Source organism: Dermochelys coriacea, chromosome 24 (assembly GCF_009764565.3).
Source record: "Dermochelys coriacea isolate rDerCor1 chromosome 24, rDerCor1.pri.v4, whole genome shotgun sequence".
NCBI classification, from domain to species: domain Eukaryota; kingdom Metazoa; phylum Chordata; order Testudines; family Dermochelyidae; genus Dermochelys; species Dermochelys coriacea.
The window spans coordinates 1258501-1274419 of NC_050091.1; the positions used below are offsets into that span (position 1 = coordinate 1258501).

A 15919-nucleotide genomic window follows, 5' to 3' on the forward strand; every position below is an offset into this window, starting at 1 on the left:
GTTTGCTCTTGGCAGGTCATGTTTTAGATGGCTGCTGCTTGGGCCCCATGGGTTTCTGTATCTTTACCATGAGCATGAACACTACTTAACCCATGTAGCAATCCTCCTTACAGACTAGGAGATCAGCCTCTTGCCCCCACACTTACCATTTTTCTCTGTGTAGAAAAGAGATTAACATCCTGGGTGAGGCTTTAGGCCAAGTGTATGTGGGTGAGCATACAGCAGCACAGCTGTAAGGTTGCTTGTGTAGCCCTCTGTGCTGATGGGAGAGCTCTCCCATCAACATAACATAGCTACTACCACTTGATGAGCTGGTTGTCACAGGAGAAGCTCTCCTGCCAACAGTGCTGTGCACACTGCCATTTATGCCAGCAAAGCTGTTTAGGGGCTGTTTTTTTTCCACACCCCGGAGAGACAAGCTTTGCTGTCGTAAGTGGTAGTTTAGACATGGCCTGAGACTCTCCAGAGATGTTGTCTGAGACTGAATTGTAACATTGGTGGATGAGGGTGAACTTTCTTGTGACTCCTAATGTGTAGAGTAGGTATAAACCCCGATTGCAGTCAGTGCTGCGTCAAGAACACTTTCATAAAGGCGCTGTACTGTGTAACATGCCAGTTCAAGGTCACAGTTCTGTTCATCACCTCCTTCCTCTTGTCTTGGTCAGAGGCATGAAAGTGATTGAAAACAGAGCCCTGAAGGATGAAGAGAAGATGGAACTGCAGGAGATCCAGCTCAAGGAGGCCAAGCACATTGCAGAAGAGGCTGACAGGAAATATGAGGAGGTGAGACTCCCAAAGCTATCTTGCCCCTCTTGGCTTCACCCACGTGCAAGGTAGCTCTCCTAATGGATCCTGATGTGGGAAGTGCTCTCCTGAGTGAGCACTAGGAGTTGGTGTTTCACCCAGCTGAAATCATGCCCTTCTTTTCTTGTAAGGAAACTGGCCAGCTGGGCTTCAGGACAGCAGTCCATTGTGAGCTCCTTCCCCAAGAACTAATCTCTTGCCTCATCAACTATCTGTGGCTTTCTCTCCTCCCAGGTTGCCCGGAAACTGGTGATCATTGAAGGAGACTTGGAGCGCACTGAGGAGAGGGCTGAGCTTGCAGAGTCGTGAGTATTTTGCCTTGGACCTCCTCTGCATGAGTCCCTCTGCATGGGAACTAACACTACTGAAACATCCCAAACCTTGTTAAACAAGGCCTGAAGTGTGGGCTGAGGTTTAGCTCTTCTGCCAAAGGAGCTGTTACTCCCTTGATCAGCTGTTACTTGATCTCACTTCTACCAGGAGAAAATCAACTCTTGGTGGCATGGAGTGCAACATGCATATCACAATCAAACATTTGCCTTGTAGTGGACATGCCCATTCTCTTTGCATGGAGTGACTTCATACCAGCAGGATCAGAAGGTCCCTCTCAGCCTAGTTCTTTTCACCAGCACTGCTTTGTTGATCACTAGAGCAGCTGGTGTCTACTAGCTTATCTTGAAATTGCTGTGGGAAACTGAGGCACATGCACAATGCACCCTACTGCAATTGCAAAGGCCCTCTGGACAGGGAATTAAAACAGCACATGGAACCATAGAATATCCATGCCTGAGTCTGATCTGGCTTTTAAGATCCTATCCAGAAGTACTAGAGACTCTTGAACAGAGCATTGCTGAGTTCATGTTCTGGATAGAAAATAGCCAGCTAGAGATGCAATGTAAGGGCTTTTATTTCCTCAAGTGTGGCTGCTTTAATTGGTCTTTTAAGGGGGAAGTGAGACCCTTTCCATTGCATCTTTTAGGCCTTGTATAACAAAGTCACTTGTGTGCATGTACAGCAAGTATAGTTATGCTTCCCACCCAGACATGCATGTTGTGACCATGACTTTTCTTTGTTTTTCCCCTTCCCTTCCCTCTGTTTGTGATACTGCTGCTCCTTTTGACCTTTGCCCCCCTTGCCTTGCTTGTGCCATCGTGTGATCGTCCTTAACAGTCGTTGCCGGGAATTGGATGAACAGATTCGATTGATGGACCAGAATGTGAAGTGTCTGGCTGTTGCTGAAGAAAAGGTACTAACACTTAGTGTCAAACAGGTCTTGTGGCCTCCTCATCCCACTCCCGCCCTCTGCTCCTTAATAGCATCTCTCTACTTCATTTCTCACTTCTGGAATGCTCCATTCTCTCCTGCTGACTGACAAACCTCCCTTTCTCTGAGCAGGTGGCAGCTGCAGCTGCCCCATAGTAGAACAGCTTCCCTCCCCACAGTGTACTTATTAATGTTCAGTTTTTTACATGTGAGACTTTGGGTCCAGCATGAATCTGCATCCAGCTGTTCAGTTTTAAGGCCTTGTTGTTGCTGTATTATGGACAAGGCACTAAGAATAGGTGTCTGTAGTCAGTGTCTGTGTGGGTGTTCACTTCATACAAAGCTGCCTCTAAACTCTCCTGACAGCCTGGAAGTGAAATCCCACCTGGTGTGGTCACATGAGATCTGTCTCCTAAATAGCTCTCCAGTCTCCTCTGCACATGGATTCACTTTTTTCATCTCTCCTGTGTTGTCTCCCTCCCACTTTTCTTTCCTTCTCTCCTGCCTTTTGTAAAACCTCCACAGTAAATGTTCCGAGCTGGAGGAGGAGCTGAAGAATGTCACCAACAATCTCAAGTCTCTTGAGGCTCAGGCTGAGAAGGTAGGCCTGCATTGCAAAGGGCCAAAAGCCTGCAGGCACTCCTGCATGGGCTTCTGGCTAAAGAGCACCCAGTGAGATGGGAATGCTCCCTGGTCTGTGGAACTTGTAATGGCCTTAGTGTGAAGCTGAGTTGTTACAGAATCAGTCTGCATGTCCTTGGGAGCCGCAGACATGGGCATGCCAATAGTTTGAAATGCAGAGCTAGCTAGTAGTCGTTAATGTTGGTTTGACTCTTCTCTCTAGAGACAAGGTGGGTGAGGTAGTCTCCCATTGGACCGATGTCTGTTGGTGTATCTGGGGGGGTGGTGGTGGTGGTCGTCATTGGAACAGCTTAAGACAAGGTTGGGGCAGGGAAGCTTCACAGACAACATGAGTGAAGGCATTGGCTGCCTGGCTGTGAAGCAGTCTTATTCATCCATGTGTCTAATGCTGAATGTCAGACACATGGTCTGGGGTTGGTTTCCTAACCACCTCCTGGTGGATAAGCATGGTGTGAATTACTGTCCTGAGCCAACCTCCCTGTGGCTGGCCCACTTGGTGCAACATCTTTAGGCAGGAATTTTGTGTTGTGGTACAAGAGTGAGCCTCTAACTTCCCCTCTGCAGCTGAAGTCTGGACTTAGGTCCTGAAATCTGAGAGTCACTATTTGTGGGAGGCGGTTAATAGCAGTGGCACTGGGATTTGACTCTCTACCTCTTCCACAGTACTCTCAAAAAGAGGATAAATATGAAGAGGAGATCAAGATCCTGACAGACAAACTTAAAGAGGTGAGTGGCCACTTCTCCAGGGTCTGAAAGCATGTTCCTAGGGGTGTGGTATTTGGACATTAAACATTGTGAAAGGGGCTGTCAGCCACCAGTCTGGATGCCAGGACTGGGGCACCTCATACTGAGGCTGGCCACACTAGCTTGACTTCACTGTGGTAGACTCCTAGATCCGTCTCATGGCCCCATGTGTCTACAGATGCAAAGTGAAGAACCACTGACTAGCCCTGTATTAACTGCCTGTTTTCTGTCAGGCGGAGACCCGTGCAGAATTTGCTGAACGATCAGTAGCCAAACTGGAGAAGACCATTGATGACTTGGAAGGTACATTTTGGGGACTGGGGTGTCAAATGAAACCTAGGGAGTGGCAAAGATCACTCAGATGGGCCAGCTGAGTATTGCCCAAGATGCCATGGGGCATGGGTGGTGCTGGAGCTTCTGGGAGGGAGCTGACAGGCTGTCCCTGATCAGAATCCTCTTTTGATTGCTCACTTCATGGACATGGCCTGTTCTGCTTCAGCCTGCTGGCTGTCAAGTAGTGTGAGCTGAAGCTAGAGCTGCTGAGTCAGACTCTGGACCTGGTATTTAGTGTTAAACAACCCAGCTCAGTCTTTGCATTGAGGGTGAATAAGTGTTGGTGTAACATGTTCCTAGATTACTGCTTGGCACTCAGGTGTTACCTGGCCACTCCAGACTAAGCAACTGGGATTTCCATGCATTTTGTTGCTTAAAAGGCATTTGTGTAGCCAGGATAACTCGCTCTTGAGTCTGAAACTTCTGGAGTGGGATTGGGAAAAGGCTTTTGTATGGTGTCCTGAGAACCTTGGTAGGTAGGGACAGTAAGATGTTTGTCGGGTAGTGCAACTACCTACCATGGTATAAGTTTTTATAACTAGGTACAAGCAAGTAGTCATACAAGACCCACTAAGCCTTTGCTTGGGTAGTGCCCACCATGGAGTACAGCAACTTCCAACACATGGAATGGCTCTCTGGTCTTCAGCACTACCCTAAAACCCATTTAAATTCCTCTTTGTGAAAAGCCGTAGCTGAGGCTTCATCTGTCTTGAAGGATGGAGAAAGGCCACAACTCAACCTGCCCTGACCCAATGACTTAAGCAGTCTTAATCTCCTGTTGATTCCCTAGCATTTTGGTAGCTCAAAATGGTAAAGACTTGGGTCTAACAAGCTCTGATGCAGCCAAGAAGCTAGACTCTTGCAAAGATAGCTTCAGTCTAGAAATCGTGCTGTCAGTACAGTGAATACTGCCAACTGAGCTGTACTTTCAGCCACAGAAACAGATCTAGATATTAAGCCTTCCATGGGATAACTTCATTACAACAACTGCAAAAATATGTTGCATGCTCTGCTTGGAACATATTGATCATGAGACAGTTGGCTCTGATCTACAAGCCTGCTGCTGAAGTGACCTAGTTTAAGACTGAAGACATGGCCCTCTGGGCACTCTGTGGAACCACGTAACAGCTGTACTGTAGCCAGAAGTCCTATTCCCTTGGAATTAAGTGGAGCTGGCAAGATCAGTACTAAAACTCTGACTGGATTCCAAGCCTCCAATTAAGGCAGGTAGTCTGCTAGCTTCCTCCAGCTGATTATTAGATAACACAGGTGTAGTTTGCATGCTAGGATTTCTCCTGTTGTACATGCTCTCTCTGTAATGGGAATTCCCTACATCTTTAGACTAGATGACTAAAGCCACTAAGCATGGTAACCTTGGTTTCCTATTGAAACTGAGGTGAAAATACTTAGCTGATCTCTGCCCTCTAGCTCAGGAAACCAGTTCAGCTCCCCCACAAAATGGGGGGGTTCTTGCTTCATTGCTTAAACCTCTTATCATTGGTTACTGCAGATCCAGTCAGGCAGGTGACCGTTGAGTCGACGCATCTTAAGTTGCATTGCTTTGAAGTTTAGCCCTGCTCCTCAAGGAACTGGTATTTGTAACCTGCAAGGCACTTCTTGATTAAACTATACCAAACCTGATCCTGTCTCTAAACAAAATTGAGTTGCAGCTTTTTCACCTGACTTCATTTTCTTCTGTTCCTGGATTCCATGCTGCATTTCCTGCCTTTGGGTATTTGGACTATATTCTCTGCCTTTCTTATTTTTTTTTTTCCCCTTTTTGTTCTCCTCCAAACCTCTTTAGATGAGCTCTATGCACAGAAACTGAAGTACAAAGCTATTAGTGAGGAATTGGACCACGCCCTCAATGATATGACTTCCATGTAAATATCAGCTGGCTGTGGTGTGGTGTTTGCCTCTGCTTGAGCAGGCTAAACAGCCAGAACTTGCTTGGTTTGCTGTGATTGATAGCCTGGCTATGGAGATGATTTACACAGACAACTGGTAGCGTTTCCTGCAGGTCTCTGCCTCTAGATTAATGCAGTGGTGTCTGTCAGCATGCTGTGACTAACTCTTGAGTTAGATTATTGTGATGTGCATGTACAATACTAGTATGATGCAGTGCTAGCTGGGAATGAACCAGGATGGGTGTGAATTTATTTAATTTGTGCCAAGTAATGCAGTTCCCAGTTACTCAGAGAAGGCTTTGTCACTTCTGCAGAATGTGCCATTGTTTTGCAAGATCTAGTGTGGCAGAAGCTGCAGTTAGTGCTAGTCAAATCTCTAGGATACATGATCCTGGGATTGAAAAGATCCATAAACTGCTCTGGAAATAGCAAAAACTAGTTTGTTACTCTAGCGTTGTGGCTTGTGGACTCTGCATGCTCCCTTGCCCACTAACTGAGGAAGGGGCTGATACTCAGAAGTAAGCATCCTTGTTTCTAACATCTGAAAATGCCATAAACCCAGTTTGCTGTGTACAAAGCCTTAAGGGCCTCTTAAAACAAGTGTCTCCTTCTCTATTTCATACAGATAAATCTGTGATTCCAAACTCCACTTTGGATTTGCCTCTGCTTGGTGGCTTGTTCTGCATCTGCACTCTTCACTATGCTCTTTCTACTACTCTGAATTCCAGTGCCCTTGTCCAGTTAGGCTGTATGCAGGGCATCCCTGGGAATAAACACTGAATGCACTGAAACTCAGGAGCAGTTGTACTGCACTTGACCTCAAACAAAGCTTCCTCTGTATGACCTATTGTGCCAGACACTGCTGTGCTCAGAGGGGCTGCTGTTTCAGTATGTCTGGGTACAGGGGCTGAGTGTAGCAGGGGGTGTTTTGTTCTCATCTGCATATTTCATGTGAGTCATAAAGCTCCTTTTGTACTTGCTATTGCTTGAGCATGATGTCACTCATAAGGAACAACTTGATGTATACATTGATGATGAGTGAAATGGCTGGTGCTGCTGACCCTTGGATTTCTGGACTTGCTGTCTGTTGGTAACAGTTTGTGTTGCCTCCAGGCCCATGTAACTCCCCCGTTCAGTGGAATATATAGACGTTGATGCACAAAGTTCTTCCTTTTGCTGTTTATGTTCTTGGCTTACATGTCTGAATTGCATATCTGCAAACAACACAAAGTGCTGAGTGCTCCAAAGGACTGAATGGTTCCTTGGCATTGTAGCAGGAAATCTGAAGCTGCATTTGTATCCTGGTCTTGGTAGTTAATGGGTTTATCACACCTGATTCCCCTTTAGGATGCAGTCAGCATTGGAGCAATCAAATGCTGGCTTACTGTAAAGTCACTACATACACATTGTCTGCTTTACCCTGGTCAGTGATTCACTTGGCTGGATGTGAAAGTTAACAAACATAGGAAAGCACATATATGAATGGACAGGATTGGTCAGATGCTAAAACTGTATCAGTAGCCACACTGAATTTTACCTGTGTGGAGACAAAGATCCTGGCTTCTGTAGTGCAAAATGTCCATCTGAGGGGTGTAGAATCTAATGTAGGAAATCCATACATGCCTTTTGGCCAAAGTGCTTGGACTGCAGATACAGGGGAGTGTAGTGCTGGGTTCACAGCTCATGGTAGGAACCAGTCATGTTGCATACAGACATGTCATTTGACTTGCATAAATTACTAGAACTCTTGGATTATGAACACTACCCAGGTTGACCTAATCGTGTCTGTGGCTCACCAAATCTCCTTTCCTGTTCCTTAAATTGTTTCACTTTGTCCTGGAAGTCCTGGTGTAATGTCCAAACATAACCCTTCATGAGCCAGATCTTGGTAACTGAGGCCATGTACTCTGTAGTTGAGAAGACTTGCCCCAGCCTGCTCTCACTTTACTCTACTCTTCAGCTATGTAGCCCCTTCCAGTTCACTCAGCTGGCTTACATCAGCTCCCAGTCAGGATGGTACCATTGCAAGGAGCTGTGCAAACACTGTCAGAGTCCCTGCCCTGAAAAGGCTACAAAAGGCTGACTTGTTGGGATGCAGCTGTAGTGGCTTGAAGTTCTAAGATGCTGAAGTTTGCATATTGCATCATATGAAGACATTGGTACTTGTAACCTTCATGGAAGCCACTTTTAGTGTTTCTCAAACACATTTCCAACCGCCCCAGTGTAATAAAGCACAAGTAACTAGTCATCACACTGAAATCTTTGCCCTTGAAAACATTCCCCGCTTGTCTGATGTCACCACTCCTGAAGGGATGAGGTTCAAAGTGCCATTGCTTCCTGCCCTTGAACTAAACATTCTCACTTTGGGCTGGGAGGCCAAGAAACCGCCACTTCCAATAACTTGTATTGGAATCGACAACTCCAAGTAGCTCCCCTGGGGTCTGACTTTCAATGTAAATTAAAACCTCCAGGGACTGGGGTGTCAGCAGGCCCCCTCCCAGCTAGTCATGCTAGATAACACCTGCCAGTAGTGTTATGAATGGGTGCTGCAATTCCTGACCTGGGAAAGCTTTGTGGCCCAACCAGCTTGGTTGGCACATGCACAGGCAGGCTGACGTGAGGACTAGACTCAGCAGCTCTCCAGAGCGGTCAGTGGAGAAAATGACTGAAAGCCACCTGCAATGCTGGTGAGAGCCTCAAGGCCATCCTTGCAAGGCTGGGGGTGTTTCATGCCAGTCTAGCTGAAATCATGGGCTCAAGAACAAGTGCTGTCTAGCTGCTGGATTCTCCTCCCTTGGGTTTGGACAGTAAATAAATGTGGGGGAGGAATCCATTTGTTCCTCCCTCTGCTCCCCAGTATGGAGATGGCTCTGGCAGTCACCTTAAAGCCTTCTCTGGCTCCACCACTCAAGGCCACAGGCAGTTACACTCACACTGGCATTACATGTTCATGCTTTGCTCACCAGGGCACACTCAGACCTCACCAGGGTGACCAGTCTGCCCAACCAAGGGCTGCAGTGGCAGCCTGTCCTGGCAGAGTGGGTCCAGCTCCCCATCCCAAGAAGGGAGTGTCAATGTGCTTGGACCTGTAGTCTAGGCTCTAACTATTAGAGGCCCCCTCTAGAATACCATAGCATTCAGAGCACACAGCCCTGCCCCCAGAAGTCCTGTCATTGGGCAACTGGCTGTATTGGTTCCAGGTGTGGAGTCTACAGTGGCTACAATTAACTAAAACTGGCAGGTTCTTGTGCTACTGCCGTCTGCTGGTCAAAGTGCCTGGATACTGGGGATCACTGCAATGGCTGTCAAGGCCAGAGCCATCATGAAACCATCTCCATGGTCTTGATGTCCTAACATTAGGCTAAAGATTAACTACCTCAAAGAGCAGTTTGAGGGCAGAGAACACCTGTAAACCCCTAGAACAGTTTCCTCCTAACCTGCCCCACAAAGCATGTTGCTTGATTCAGGAGGTGAGCAGAGGATAGCTTGTGACTTCCCACTGACCCCAGGATGCTGAAGGAACCTGGAATTCCATTCTCTGGGTGGGGTTTCAGTGGGGCTAGGAGGAGCTTGCCATTGTCAGGCCTGCTGACTTGTCTCTTTGCAAGGGCCACATTTTAAGGGCCTGCACTTGTACTAGGCTAGCAGCTTCTACTGACCGGTGCACACCTGTGATATTTTAATGGTACAGTGCAGCTGAACAAAACCATGCCCCCTCCATCCTTCCTTCCCCCAGCAAGAGGGAGTACTGGGAACACAGGAGTCACTTGAGGCAGTCTATCAAGAGATGACTGTCCTGTGTGTGGGGTGGCCGGGTGTTTAATCAGAGGGACTCTGGAAAGCAGTGAGCAAAGGCTGTTGGGTTACTGGGAAGGGCCTATGCCTGAGCTGGGCACTCGCTACCCACAGGACCTGTCTGGTGGCTAGCTTGGCTAGTTGTGCTCTGATAGCACACAGCTCTGGAGCCCACTGGTCTGGTTTTGGAAAGTTGGCAGGCTCCCATGAATTGGCTGCTGCTTGAGAAGATCTGAGACCCTTGCTTGGAGATTTCCAGCATCTCTGTCTGTGGTGCTGTTGGGTGCAGGGCTAGCAGGTCTCCCTCACCACTTCTGTGGCAGATCATCCTGCTATTGGTTCTGTGTTCAGCAGCAGGGTCCTGGAATCCACCTCTGCTCCTCAGTGAGCTTTGAAAGCAGATGAGGCTTTTGGTCCTGTGTCCATGTTATAAACCCATCATGAGTTGCTAAGCATGACTTACTGGCAAGGCATGGACCGTGACTGCTGTCCTGCATCCTTTCTAAGGGACACTGGGGAGCTCCCAGTGCCCATCAATTTCTGGTCACATGGCTGCACTGTAAGCTAATGGGGTTGCCTGAGTGCTAGTCTTGATCTAGCCATGTCCTTCCTGAATTGTTCAGAGTCCAAAGGGTGTATCCAAAGGCTCTCCTGTTCCTGGGCATAAAGAACACCCATCACCCTTCAGGCTTCATTTTCCAGGAACAATCCATCTTCCTTCCTGTGCCTCCAAAGCCCTCAATAGGACTTCTACTCTGGCCACACTTGGCTTCTACCACAGGCTTTCTGAGCTGAAAAGCAAGTCAGCAGAACTGGTCTCCTGTCTCCATCCATAAAAATAAACTGTGAATTATCTTTTAAATGCCACATGTTAGGGACAGGTTGTATGACTTGCTCATCTTGGTACTCTACTAACCTTCCCTTTCTCTTTTTCTCTCTTCCTCTTGTTTCCCCTAATCCTCCTGTTGCTGATGCAGAGGGCCTGTACAGCCAGCTTGAGAAAAATCGCCTGCTCTCTAACGAGCTGAAGTTAACGCTGCATGATCTGTGTGACTGAGAAGGTGGCCCACTAATGACACTAAACAAGCTTATTTGTGAGCACCAGTGCTGTGGACCACAGTGAAATCTGATCATTCTTAACAGACTGGCAGATTAGCAGATTTTGTGCAATTACTGCTATTTAATGATGGAGCTAAAGTCTATCCTCTAACGTACTTACCTTTTTCAAAAGGTAACCTGTTCTCTATGCCTAACCGTCCCCAGGACTGTAATTCCTCCTGGTTCTGGGCAGTCTCACTCCACTAGTGCCATGGGGAGTCCCTGGGGGCTGCTGCTCTGGCTCCCTCAGACAAGTGTGATGTGAGGGCTGGCTACATTGGAGACCTGTCTGTTAGATGAGTTGCTGTAGATGCTGCTTTTGACAATATCCATTGTCTGTAAGTGCTGTGACCAACTTACTATATGCTGAATGTCTGTAGGATCTCCTGCTGCATGGATTGATGGCTGTTTCTGATGTTGATAAACCACAAGGCCAGTGGTTTAAGACAAAATGCAAACCTGTGCTGCTTTAATAAAGTCAAGCTCCATCCAGAAGGCCTGTGGAGAAGCCTGGTTACTGTTAAGACCACATGGCCTGGGGTGTGGAGAGGCATCTTGGGAGTGAGTTGCTGTTGGAGGCTCTGGCTGCAGCCACTGTAATGGCCAGCATGCGTAAGCTTGGAAATATCCCCCTTGAGAGCCTGCTTGGGAAAAGCCTATAGATTCTGCAGTCTGTGTGTCTCTTGGCTAGAGCTGCTTCTGGAGTCTCTAGCAAGGTGCCGTGCCTTGCCTTGCCCTCACTGCATCAATTCTGGATTGTCCTGAAGGTCAGAGTAATGCACACAATTTCTCTTGCTAATCAGCAGTGATTACACTTTGTGGAGACCCTAAGTTTGTGTACAGCAGTGGGGGTAAGTGGGCAGCCTGTTTCAAGCTGTCTAAAAAGCAAACAGCTCAACAGCATGTGAAGTGGTCCTGCATGTTGGTATGTCAGGGCCACCCTTGAAATAAGGCTGATCCAGGTCAGCTGTGGGGGATAGACTTTCCTGGCTTCTGAAACACATTTTTAGCTTCCAGGGCAGACCAGCATCCCATGCTCTTGCAAGCCCACTGCCTGCTGTTGACCTAGAATAGTCTCTCTCCTTCCTCAAGCACTTGCTGCCACCGCCCCCCCCCAGAGAGGCTTTTTTTTTTTTTTAGACTTGAGGCTTGCTGTCCAGTCTGGCTATTAGCAGGTGGTCCCATGACCTTTCTGACCAGGCTTTTAACATCTGTCAGCGATCACCTGAAGGGTGACCATTTAGTCTAGCTGAAAGGAATTGCTTATGTTTTGACTTGGGTTTGCAGCAGTCTCCGTACGCTACCATTAGGCAAACAAAGCAGCTCTCTGGGTTTTGAGATCTGGGAATGAGGCATAATGTTGAAGCAATGGGAGATCTGGGGGAGGCTAGCTTCAGTCTGACACATTGGCATGCCAGGTACTGACTCTGGAGCTCTTGCTGCTCGGGAAGCACCAGCATTTCAAGAGACAGAGGCCAGGAACAACACTTTGAACTCCTCAGCTTGTGGCTGCAAGTGGCCCTGCATCCAAAGTCTAATGAGGAGCCAACCAAAGCAGTGTGCTGGGGAAGAGTTAATGCAGGTCTCATCAGTCAATAGGTACAGCCCCTGCTAACCTGTCCAACTCTTCCTCCCACTAGATAAACTGAAATCCACCAAAGAGGAGCATCTCTGCACACAAAGAATGCTGGACCAGACCCTGCTGGACCTGAACGACATGTAAAGGATCCCTGCCATTGCCTCTGCCCCACCCAGCGACTTGCTGGCAGCCAGCCTAGCCAGAGCTGCCCTTTAACCCCAAGGGTTACCTTCTCTTGCCAATTCAACCAAACCAACTTTTGCCAAGTCACCTGAGGGTTAAAGGACACCAGGTTGGGCAGAGCCTTCAACAGCATCATTAAGGGAAATGCAAACAATGCAATAATGTCTGGAGAACGTGTGAGATGTACACATTTTGTAACTACCTTTTTTTGTAGCAACCATTGTAAACATTCCAAATAACTCTGGGGCTCACAAGCTGCACCTAAAAGAAGCTATTGGCTTTAAAATTTGATATTGACCTCTTTTGCTCATCAGCTCTGGTCCCCTTCTCCCTGGCAGCAAGGCAAAGCAGAGGTGGGACAATTCTGGCTCTGGCTGTTAAGTTCAAGTCGCCTGGCTAGAAATGCAGGGAACCTTTCTGCTGGGCACTAATGTATCCTGTTGGAACAGGAACTCCTGCAGGAGCAGATGGCCCAAAAAGGGACATTCAGTTTCTCAGCCTTAAAGTTTCTCCTTGTATGGCAGAGCCGTTGGAGCAAAGGTCTGTTTTTTTTTTTTTAAAAAAAAAAAAAGACCAAACCTGTTCTCTTTGAACACTCATGAATAGAAGAATTAGTCACATGGGCCTCTTGGCCCTGTGTGCGCCAGTCCCTCCCTTTTGGCCATTGATTAGAGAAGCAGTCCCTCTAACCCATTGTTGCCACTGGGTTTGAATCTGCCTTCACTAAGTGCTATTGTACTGAGCTTTATCACTCATTGCTGATCAATTGTAACAGCTCATGTATAAAACTGCCTCTTGTGTGAAGAGCTTTGCTTACACTGAGGGGATCCCTTCAGTCCCTCCCTTACCCAGGAGTACTCCTATTGTCTTGAATAGAGTCTAAGCCACATTGCAGTGCACTGTTTGAAGCTCTGTTTTGTGAGGCACAATAGCAAGATCTGCGTGAGGTTTGCATTGTGTAGCTTAGGCTTGAGAGAGGCTCGTTGGTGGTGGTGGTGGTGGTTTTAGGGGCCAGTTAGAGGACAACCTATATCAAGTGTTTTGATACTAAAATTGACAATTGTCTTTTTTGAAATAAAAAAACATTCCCGCCATGCTGGTTTTAGACGTAATGGGCTTTGATTAAAATAAAGCTGCTATATACCCACGGGCACCTCTGTTTAAGGATGGGGATGTGCATGAACCAGTCACTGGTTCTTCCATCAACTGCAGCTGACCACAGCCCCATACAAAACTTCCAGTGGTGCTACTAGAAGCTCAACTGATGCTCTGTAAGCTACTTCAGGGTCCCAGCTGACCTGGTAGGGAAGGGGGCACTTGGATACAGGTAAGCAGTTCGATGGACAATTACCATCTGGTTATCTGGTGCAAGCAAGAAGCTAACTGTGTGTAATGACTCTCTGCACCCAGAGTCAGTAATTAAAGCAAGGTGCCAAACTAGACCTTGCCACAAGTGAGCTCTCTGGAAAGCAGAGTGAGTAATGTAGCTACAGTAATGTATAATCCATCCCTCTTTCCAAGGGCTGTACCTTCCACAGGGTTAAGCTTAGCTCCCTGTCCAAAAGCCTACATTTTTTTGGGGGTACCAAATCTGAGCTCATGTTATCTATCAAACCTTTTTCTCTTTTGAGGAGTTAAGAAGAAGTAGTTCCTCTTTAAGGCAAGACAAACCGAAACCCACCACCCCTGCAAAACCTGTTTACATAGATGATAAACGCCATAAGGGACAGAGTCCAGCTCCCCTTGGAATATTTCCAACACCCCCTGCAAAAAAGGAAAGTCTGACTAACCTTAGGACAGGGAGTGGAACTACCTGATCCCTACTGCCAGAAGAAATGTTAACTAAAATGGCTGCTGTTCGCAGCTTTCTACATGCATGGCAGAGGACAGCTCTAGGCTTGTCAGAAAGTGTCAGTGTGAAGTATTGCTGTTTCAATATTTCCTTTTCCACAGAATAACCCATTTTTCATCCCGTATAGAAATGCAAAGTGAGCTGGGAAGCTACTTTTCCCATCTATAGATCCCTTTTTTCCTTTAATGTGTAGCCTAAACCCCTTCAAGAAATTGTTAGTAAGGATTTTAACAGATGGGGCAGCTTGTGCCAAATATTTTAAGCTAGAACAACTTGTTTATCTTTCCTGAAACATGTAAATGTTTCTAGTGAGACCCTCTCTATTTTAGAAGTTCCTCAAACTTTTAAAAGCTCTGTTCTGCTGTAATTATACAGCTACCTTAGCTCTGTTGGCTTTCTCTCCTATTAGCTCTACCTGTACAATGTGCTTCTCCCTTAAGTTTGAGAGAGGTCAAAGTCTAGGGCTTGAGCAGTAGCACTAACTAAATCTGTAGGGCAGTTGCTTTCCTCTCTAGCTCTGACTAAAATATAGCTGTACTAGGCAGGAGCCTAATAAAATATAAGGAGCAAATAGGGCAGTTCTACAGCTGGCTTTAAATTCCAGCTGGGACCTAAAATGGCTGTGGAAAAATAAGAGCTAAATCGGACCAGCTGTTGTACATAGAACTGGAAGGCAGAAACTGTGTGTACATAGAAATCCAGTTAGGGAGAGTAAATTAGAAAAATATTTTAATGCTGGCTTCCACTGTAGCTAAACAATTCCAGCTTGGGCTTGTCTGGCCTCCCTGCAGGCATGTCAGGGGAGTGGGGAGCAAATGGCACAGGCATCAGCATCTGAAACTAAAGATCTGACAATTATAGGGCAACAGGTTAGGAAGGGCAGCTGGGGAGATGCTGCACTGACTTGCCTAGTGCAGAGCCCCAACTCATTACAGCCCTGGTTGCAGTGAAAATGAAAGCCCCTTTGATCAGCTTCAGAAGTGGTGTGGTTTTTTTGGTTTTCTTTTTAAGGGGGGGGGAATCCCTTCAGCCAACTGGAGCAGGTGCCATGTGGGGGAGATGTGGTTGGGCTCTGCTTTTGTTTCCACTTGCCCTTTGATCTTCAGACCGTGTTGGTGCAAGGAATTTTGGTGCTGTAGCTACAGGCCCAAACCTCAGCCTGCTGGGCCCTGGACAAAGCTGCACTTTCCCCACAAAGAGCTTTCAGTCCCAGTGTAAGACGAGAAGTCATTAGGTGTCCAAGAGCCAGACAAGCTGGGGAGAGCACAGGAAACGCACGATAATCATGGAACAGAGAGTATTTTTCTATGCAGTGCTGGTTTCTGCTTGCCTTCTAGCTCAAGCTCCTTGGTGTGACTTCTAGGCCTTTGCATAGATCTGCTCTTCATCACTAGTCTTCGCCATATCTCTCCACTCATTTAATTTCTGCCACCACCTCATGCCTAACCACTTGAGGACTCCTATGCTTGCTTGTTTCCCTGCAGAAAAATGACTTTCAAGGGAAAGCAAAGGGAAGCCACAAAAGCGGTCATGCAACCCTCCCTGGCAGTATGCTTCAGGTGTGCAGGGCAGCTATCAGAGATAAATTACTGGGGGGTGGCAGCAGGACTAGGGAAGATAGCTGGTGGCACCGACTGTGGGCTGTGCTCAGCTGCTAGTCCTGACTGGGCAGGGGAGGACAGGATATCCTCTTCCCCTGCATGGCAGGCAGGGCTGAGT

The 15919-nt window shown here is 47.3% G+C and overlaps 1 protein-coding gene across 21 annotated transcripts in view; it reads left to right on the top strand.

Moving 5' to 3' along the window:
- The window catches only part of TPM3 (tropomyosin 3), a 43838-nt gene extending 30396 nt beyond the window's left edge, over window positions 1–13442 (top strand). For 2 of the 21 annotated variants that reach the window (XR_006276885.1, XR_006276892.1), the window contains 8 exons: window positions 666–783; window positions 1039–1109; window positions 1975–2050; window positions 3373–3435; window positions 3687–3756; window positions 5591–5669; window positions 10967–11353; window positions 12227–13442. Coding sequence is in view for 9 of the 21 variants with exons in the window: in XM_043502038.1 (XP_043357973.1) it covers window positions 666–783; window positions 1039–1109; window positions 2593–2668; window positions 3373–3435; window positions 3687–3756; window positions 5591–5669; window positions 12227–12230 (481 nt within the window). In the remaining 12 variants the exon portion in view is untranslated. Of the gene's footprint in view, window positions 1–665; window positions 784–1038; window positions 1110–1974; window positions 2051–2592; window positions 2669–3372; window positions 3436–3686; window positions 5014–5046; window positions 5674–6318; window positions 10925–10966; window positions 11354–12226 lie in introns of those variants that run through there. The other 19 variants (XR_006276886.1, XR_006276893.1, XR_006276889.1 and 16 more) reach the window with 12 other exon arrangements.
- The last annotated feature ends 2477 nt before the right edge of the window (window positions 13443–15919 follow it).